General features: G+C 37.3%; 1 protein-coding gene across 3 annotated transcripts; it reads right to left on the reverse strand.

Annotated features, from left to right (window-relative positions):
• Positions 1-482: 482 nt before the first annotated feature.
• LOC110466957 (kelch-like protein 24) lies at positions 483-8335 on the reverse strand. 3 transcript variants are annotated; one of them, XM_021523781.1, is made up of 2 exons: positions 8237-8335; positions 483-3995 (listed from the first exon to the last, which is right to left on the reverse strand). In XM_021523781.1, the coding sequence occupies exon 2, from the start codon at positions 3963-3965 to the stop codon at positions 2232-2234; it is 1734 nt and encodes a 577-aa protein (XP_021379456.1). In that variant the 5' UTR covers positions 3966-3995; positions 8237-8335; the 3' UTR covers positions 483-2231. The 3 variants fall into 3 exon arrangements, with proteins under 3 accessions (XP_021379456.1, XP_021379457.1, XP_021379458.1); XM_021523782.1 differs by having other exon boundaries at positions 8214-8313; XM_021523783.1 differs by lacking the exon at positions 8237-8335 and adding an exon at positions 8032-8052.
• Between the last annotated feature and the right edge of the window lie 610 nt (positions 8336-8945).

Genomic DNA, 8945 nt, shown 5'->3' on the forward strand with positions numbered 1-8945 from the left:
TGATGCGTGCGTATGTGCGTGTGTGAGGGTGCGTGCGTGCGTGCGTGCGTGGTAGGGAGAGAATGTGTGTGAATGTTCACCTGAGATTTATATTCACTGAACTGGACCAGTGTCTACTGTTATTGTAAATGTGTATATATATATAGCATGTGTTTCAATGTTTACGTTATATGTTTATGTACAATTTATCTCCATATCGGGGAAAATAAAGATTGATGACTCCTCGAAGGACTTTTGGGATATGACGGAGAAAAAATATTCTTCAATGTAAAAGCCCCAGGCTAAGAGGGTATCAGATAGCATGTTCCCGCTGATCAGCAAGAAACGATCTCTATTACGGAGAATTTTACCTCATGAATATTCATAGAATTAGGTAACTCACATACGACTAATTCTAACAATAGGATAAATCATCTGCAAATGATCACATTACCAAAAACACCGAAATGTTGATCAATTTGGATGAAAAAAAAACACAATATAAAACGTTCTGCTCGAGCGATAATTTAATATTTTCGTCAGGTTTATAAATATGAGCCAGTATATGGCTAGTCGATTTAAATAAAGGTACCATTGACATAATATATATATACATTATATACAAAATAATTTAATGAAATCTAAATGAATTAAGTTATAAAATGATATATCAAAATTGATAAATTAGGCTCATATCACACAGATCACAACACGTAAAGTGTTAAATTATTCACGCAGAACTTAACACTATACATACACAATTATACATATACATACACAATTATACATACACAACTATACACAATTATACATACTTAATTATACATACGCAATTATATATATAAAAATGTAAATGAATTGGGTTATAAATATTGATAACTTATGTCTACCAAAAACTGAATAAAATATCTACATTCCATACTACATACATACACGTATATCAGTTGTTTACTGATAATGTACTTCAGTTGTTTACTGATATTGTACTTCAGTTGTTTACTGATATTGTACGTCAGTTGTTTACTGATAATGTACATCAGTTGTTCACTGATATTGTACGCCAGTTGTTTCCTGATAATGTACTTCAGTTGTTTACTTATATTGTACGCCAATTGTTTACTGATAATGTACATCAATTGTTTACTGATATTGTACGCCAGATGTTTACTGATAATGAACATCAGTTGTTTACTGATATTGTACTTCAGTTGTTTACTGATATTGTACGTCAGGTGTTTACTGATAATGTACATCAGATGTTTACTGATATTGTACGCCAGTTGGTTATTGATAATGTACATCAGTTTTTTACTGATAATGTACATCAGTTGTTAACTGATATTGTACGCCAATTGTTTACTGATAATGTACATCAATTGTTTACTGATATTGTACGCCAGTGGTTTCCTGATAATGTACATCAGTTGTTTCCTGATATTGTACGCCAGTTGTTTCCTGATAATGTACTTCAGTTGTTTACTGATATTGTACTTCAGTTGTTTACTGATATTGTACTTCAGTTGTTTACTGATATTGTACTTCAGTTGTTTACTGATATTGTACGTCAGTTGTTTACTGATATTGTACTTCAGTTGTTTACTGATATTGTACTTCAGTTGTTTACTGATATTGTACGTCAGGTGTTTACTGATAATGTACATCAGTTGTTCACTGATATTGTACGCCAGTTGTTAACTGATAATGTACATCAGTTGTTTCCTGATATTGTACGTCAGTTGTTTACTGATATTGTACGACAGTTGTTTACTGATAATGTACATCAGATGTTTACTGATATTGTACGCCAGTTCTTTACTGATAATGTACATCAGTTGTTAACTGATATTGTACGCCAATTGTTTACTGATAATGTACATCAATTGTTTACTGATATTGTACGCCAGATGTTTACTGATAATGAACATCAGTTGTTTACTGATATTGCACGCCAGTTGTTTACTGATAATGTGCATCAGTTGTTTACTGATATTGGACGTCAGTTGTTTACTGATAATGTACTTCAGTTGTTTACTGATATTGTACTTCAGTTGTTTACTGATATTGTACTTCAGTTGTTTACTGATATTGTACTTCAGTTGTTTACTGATATTGTACGTCAGTTGTTTACTGATAATGTACATCAGTTGTTTACTGATATTGTAGATCAGTTTACCCCTACCCGAGATTTATTCTCGTTAGTGCAGCCATTTGAACTGTGTGTCCTCCTTTCAGACTTGAGACATCCTTCTATCTCACACATCAAACTCGATGAGCATTTTCTCGTAGTCCGTATGGAACTCCTGTTTGTTGATAAACATGTAGTAGCAACCCTCCACCTCCATCATGGTAGGGAACTGACGATCCTCACACACCGACACATCCTCCCCAGTGATGGCGTAGATGTCTCGGTGGTGTGTGCCCTCGGAGCGTGTCTTTCGATATTCGTAGGTATCTTCCCCACCCAAAACTAAAAGTCTAGCACTATCGCTGTTATCCCGTATCATACTAAAGTTTTTCCTGTAGAAATTCGGGATCTTCCCGATTAGCTTGGTAGATCCGTTTTCAATAAAAGATACCAACTTGCCTTCTGAACACAAAACTTCAATTCTATTTCTACAGACAACCGCTCGGGTAAACTTGCTAGGACTCGGAAGATTGCTGACATGCGTACAAGCGTAGGTTTCAGTATTGAAGCACTGGATTGCTGCTGTTTCTTCGGCGCATCCGAGCCATCCTCCAAACGTATATATCTTGTTTCCCAGGGCCACAGCGCACGAAGCGTCTACACCGATGTGAAGGTCACCGACTGGTCTCCACATATCGTTCCGAACGTCGTACTCCTCGACACTCTTCATAGTCCCGGCGTTGTATCCCCCCAAAACGTACAGGACATCTTTCACCGACACCATGCAATGCCGGTAACGACCTGAAGTCATTGACGCACGGCTACGCCACCGGGACAGTTTTGAGGAGAAATAGTAGCAGCTGTTCAGCTTGCTGGTGCCTCCCGTGATGAAGAGGTCGTCGCCATGGCAACAAGTTGCGAACTCCTCACCCATATCCGGTGGTGTTGGATGAAGTGAATACCATCTTTGTTGAGCGAAGCTGTAAGCAATTAATTCCGTTATCCTCTCGCCATTCTCCTTTAGACGTCGGCCTATCACTGTCAGTACCGTCTCTTTATTCGACCTCTCTCTTTGTGGCTGCAACAGATGACACTGGTCGTTTCTTTTGGCGGGAAGAGCATGTATTTTTACTGCTTGCCTAACGAGTTTAGCACAAATATCGTTTGACTGAATCAGTTGTAGCGAATCCAATTCGTTTAATAGGTATTCTAAACTGAGAAGGGTTAATCGGAGATGAGAGAACACGATTCCGATAGAAACCCTCCTCTCATCCTCCTCAGCGTCGACCCAGCGCAACACTGCGTCACAGACATTCTCTTCCCGTATCACCGCTAAGTCATCTTCTTTAATGATCTCACAAAGTTCATCGAGTTCAAGTCGAACAAATTCATCAGTCAAGCGGATCTCTTCAAAACGTTTTTGTATATATGTCCAGCACTTGGCCTCGAGATTTGTATTATGAAATGCCCTAGCTAGCTTCCAAACACCCAAACAATTTTCAGAGTTCATTTTATTTTCCATGAATGTCTCGCACTTTGTTAGTAGAGAGTCAATCTGAAGGAGAGATGACGTTTTGAACAGGTCCTCCGCGGTGTGCTCAGTAAGGACATCGGTATCCTTGTACACGTAGGAGATGACAAGTTTGAACACGGGCGGTGTGATGTCCTTTAGACGCACTCTGTCTTCCCTGGATTCTCTCATCCCGGACGAGTACATGGCGTCGAAGAACTTAGAGACGGCGGACAGTACGATCCGATGACAGTGAAAGGACTGGTCTCCCACTTGAACTATGACATCAGTGTAGCGGTTGGCTTCATAGTATTCCTGTATCCCTTGCATAAGAGTATCTCTCACTGCCATGACGATCACCTTGACAACGAATCACAGCATCTGTGAAAAAAAGTAAATGATTAGAGAAACCTTGTTTTAAAGGTAAATAGTTAACATTTGGATAAAAAAATATATAAAGACAGCATCCAAGTAATAATCTATAAAAGTGGTTCTTTATCAAAACGTCACAGGTTTTCCTTTTCTTAGGTTCCCTTACTATCAAACGTCATAGGTTTTTCCTTGTCTGTGGTTCCCTTACTATCAAACGTCATAGGTTTTTCCTTGTTTGCGGTTCCCTTTCCTTTTCTGTTTCCCTAACTTATGTGGTTCCCTTACTATCAAAACGTAACAGGTTTTAGTGTTTACCCATGATGTAAAGTAATATAAGGTTATAAGCCTCTTTCATGCACAGGGGTGCACCGTTGGACATGGAAGAGTATTGTTCTCTCATTCCAACCATCAGAATAAGCTCAGAAACCATGAAAATGCATTTGGACTGGCAACCATTTTGAAAATATCAATTTTCCCCCTAACATTTTAGACGAAAACGAATTAGCCAGCCAGATTTAGCATATCCCATAATATGTTATAGGTGAGATCTAGTCAGTGAGCACATATGGAAATACAGTTTTCTGCATAATTTAACTGTTTCATTTTATGTACAGTCGGCGGAACAGTAATGATCCAATCCTTGCATAATTCAATGGAGGTGCCATTCTATATATATATCCGCCTGAAGAAGCCCTAGAAGACAGAAAGGCCAAGCGGACGATCTGAAAGATTTATGTTTTTATTCTATATTTTCCTTCGCAAGGACTTATTTATTTATTATATACTATATATATAAGTCTGAAGAATCTCCTAGAAGAGATGAAAGTACTAAAGACTCGTTGTTAAGAATGTTTCTTTATATAATATTTATTCGTCCGTAAGGATAATTTTTCTGATTTATAATATATATATATATATATATATATTGTGTGTGTGTATGAACTGGACAACAAAATGAATGGCTTTTGAATAGTTTAAGATAATAAGAAAATAATAAAGTTGATTTGCACATTTTTTTAGACTAGTGTTTTTAATACATGCAATCAAAAGAATCAAAGGTCTTACTCCAGAATTGATGCTTAAATTGATCAGTGATATATTGTATGTAAATATACAATTAGGATAATGATTACATCACGCAGTATATATTGAAGGGATTCTGCCCACATTCCAAGTACAGAGGAATTGTTAGGTCTTGAAGAAGAGTCGAATATCCAAGAATGAATACACTCTTGGGAGCAGGTATTGATTGTTACGTCCCTGGTTTGTGTGAGAAAATTACGTCGTTTTCTCAAAAATTGATGACGTTACTCTCACAAGCAAGTGACGTAACAATCAATACCTGCTCCCAAGAGAAGATAACTCTGCTATATGCAAAGACGGAATATGATGACGCGTGTTTACAGTGACGTCACATTCGCGTCACAACACGTTGTGAACGTCAATTCAAATATTTCAATGCAAAATACGTATAACTGGTATATATATATACGGACTTATCAGTATCAACTATGCTATTTTAAAGCTAAGGACAAATAACCAAGCGCATGTACTACATGGAAACAATTTTCAGTTCAAGAAAAATGAAATTATCAAAATTAATATGTGGGACATCAAAGGATTTCATCAGTAACATCGACTTTTTAAAAAAATGTAGAATTGTCTCTAAACATAAAAATCTGCCGGAGATACGACAAAAATCCCAAGGTATTCATTGAAAATATCAAATTAATTGTTTGTGCAATAAAAGAACATCAATGCAGGCACGAAGCAACGCATGTTGCCGTTTTTTGCGATGCTTAACGACCGGAAGGACGAGAGTTTTAGAAGCCTTGATATATATATCAAAAAACCAATTCATTCCCATTTTCCCGTACTTTCCGTACATGTGTTGCTATAACGGCTCGCACTGCGCGGCCGATCGCGAACTGCGCATACACATTAATCTCATCTTTCTAACGTGTACGGTAAATATATCGTAAAAGGTTTTAATTTCATCACGTCGCCTTTCCCGCATTGCGGCATAGGAGAGTTCCAAATTCGTGACGTCACGTCATTGTTGAGCCATTGTGACGTCACGTCACGTGAAATGGAGTGTAAGATAACATCTTCTTTTACCCTGGACAGGTGTACTTTTTCCTATGATATATATTGACTTCCACTCAAAGGGTTTCCAAATTTGGCAAACCCGAGTTTTGCCGAAGAGTTTATTTTCTCTTTCAACAAACACTCGACAAACTTAGTGTTTGGTAATTTACATTCGGATTTGGATAGATTCTATTAATCTCATATGGTCACAACGCAGAGGAAATGAGATGACGTCATTCTGCGGCAGGGTTACGTTATTGTATCCTTTTTTGCTGAATTTTGTTTTCAAGTTTGTTTTAATTGCCGTGTTTATATACTTTTTAGTTTAGAATTTCAGTACTTTCCTGTGGTATAGGGACATTTAAAATTGATTCAATATTCAAAAAGTTGCGATTTTGTCACAAGTTGGCGGCTATACTCATCTCGCTAAAATGAATTAGTATGGGATGTAAGAAAATAATTGTATCGTATATGTATCATAGAAATAGTCCACTATTGGCTGCATAATTTGGGTTAAACAACCTCGACAAGTCTAGGATTTCGCCCCAAATTATGTACCCTCAGGTATCCTACATGTACATTATACAAATGATCCATCTAGAGTTTCAGTACATATGGCGAACCAATCTATTGTTCTCGGAAACCTGTTTTGCGTCCGTTCAGATATTTTCATGATGTACATCCTTACGGTAGTATATCATGGATAACAAAATTCGCCGCGGGCAACCTTATTGTGTTTTAATATGGAAACAACAGTACAGTGTCCCCGGGGGGTGTTTTATCATAATCTGATCATAACAAGGAGGCAGTTTTAACTTTGGTCAGGTCTATCAATTCAAACTTATTTATATAAAAGAAAATGATAATAAATAAAAACTGTCATGTGCCAAAATGAATGATTGACCATGTTGACACCTATTATACAGATTTCGGGATGCACGGGTAAGAATGAAAAAAATATAGAAACAGCGAATACATTATTTCGCTGACCGAAGTAATGAAAGGAAATAGTTGCCACCGCAGCAAAATCTGCCCGTGCCTTGTATAGTGATATACAGAACTCGCCTCCCAATGCGTCATTATAATTAGCATGGCGCTGGATATCTCACAGTAGCTGTACATTTCACCGTAATGACCAGATGGCGAGTCGGCACGTGGGGCTTTGCTCTGCTTATCTTTTGTGTATATGCGTCGGCTGCAAACCCGAAATATCTGAATATCTGAACACACGTACATTGTTTATATACAGAGTGGATGTTATTGATAGGGGTCGTAGTAGCAATAGCAATTAACGCCCCCCCCCCCCCCCCCCCCCCCCCCCCCCNTGATCTTGCTAAAATATTGAGATCTCTCCACTTTTAAAAGTGTTAAACAGTCAAAATGCCAGAATATGACGTTCAAGATATGTCAGACATTGTATGATTAATATAACTAACGATTGGGTATTTATTTCATTATATCGGCGACAAATTTCATCTATATACTACGATGATGGAATATACAATAACTAAACAAATAAATGTGCTAATAACACATTTCAGCATTGTTAAGCTGATAATTCACTAAAGAGTCAGGTATACAGCTGTAAGATATCGATTTGTACCCATATCAGGTACGTCCTTTGTATTCATCAACACAGGAATCAATCGATCTATTGTAAACAGTTGGTTCTGTGTGCGCGTACATCAATAACGCATACAAGGACATGTGTCACCGTTATGTTTCTATGTTACATTGCAGTGGCGGATCCAGAGGTTGATTTTGGGCTTCAGGAAACCATGTATTTTCACCATTTCCCCCCCACATGGACCCCCCCGCCCCTGGTCTCTGGATCCGCCACTGCATTGTACATACAGTCTATATCATCTAATATTAACATTCATATACTAACCCTACAACATCTTTAATCATGCTTTCATTATAGCATATGAACATGAAAACACATATAGGTACTTACATGGTTGTTATTTTTAGAAAACAAAGCTTGGTCTCCTTAACTGTAAACAAATCGCCTATCTATACCTGTACGATCACGAGTCACGGTTATGCTGTTCTTTTGTTAAACGAGACCCAGTTCATGTTAGTAATGTAAGTATATATATGGTTGATAGAACAGTGAAATGTAATATGACCAGATATAAACAACAAAATGATCACCGTACCTGTTGACTGCTACTTGGAGAATGCTGTTTGGTCTGTTAACGGTCGACGTGTCCGAACGGGATCCAGGGATAACAACACATAGCCAACACGCTATAACATGTAATTATAAGCTTACGTAAGTCCGTGACGGCGCTGCCCATTGGTCAATCGCCCGAATATACACAGCGGTGTAACGCGAAAGCATGGTTAGCTTTACATGTAGCACACTAAAGCGTGATATTTTCGTCAGCGACATTTTTATTTTTTTTAAATTATAACCATAGACTTGTCTAATCTAATCTAATTTTGTTGTAGAATCAATTAATTACCTATTATAAATATACTGTCAAAATAATCTGTGAACTGATGAAGCGAAACTTCATAATGGAATAACGATTTTTGTTTAAAGTGAGCCCGAGTTTTATCTGGCCAAATCACCAGACTTTTGACATTTTGACAGTGCGGGCCAGAGAGCATGTAAATACATGTAGCCGTTTTAGCGTAATAATTTCGTTAGCGACTTTGTGTGTTTAAATTAGAACCATTGACTTATGTAATCTTATAAAATTCCGTGCTGGAATCAATTCATTACCAACTATATATACTGACAAAATAATCTGCGAACTGATCAAATATTGCATTTCCTGATAGAGTTGAAGCGAAATTACACCAAGTAAAAGAAGATGATGCAGCTGATATAAATAAAGTGTTTAGGTGTTTATGAAGTAA

Source organism: Mizuhopecten yessoensis, unplaced genomic scaffold, assembly GCF_002113885.1.
Source record: "Mizuhopecten yessoensis strain PY_sf001 unplaced genomic scaffold, ASM211388v2 scaffold11149, whole genome shotgun sequence".
NCBI lineage: Eukaryota > Metazoa > Mollusca > Bivalvia > Pectinida > Pectinidae > Mizuhopecten > Mizuhopecten yessoensis.

Coding starts and splice junctions, on each gene's coding strand:
- LOC110466957 (XM_021523781.1), bottom strand. CDS start 3,965: ATGGCAGTGAGAGATACTCTTATGCAAGGGATACAGGAATACTATGAA.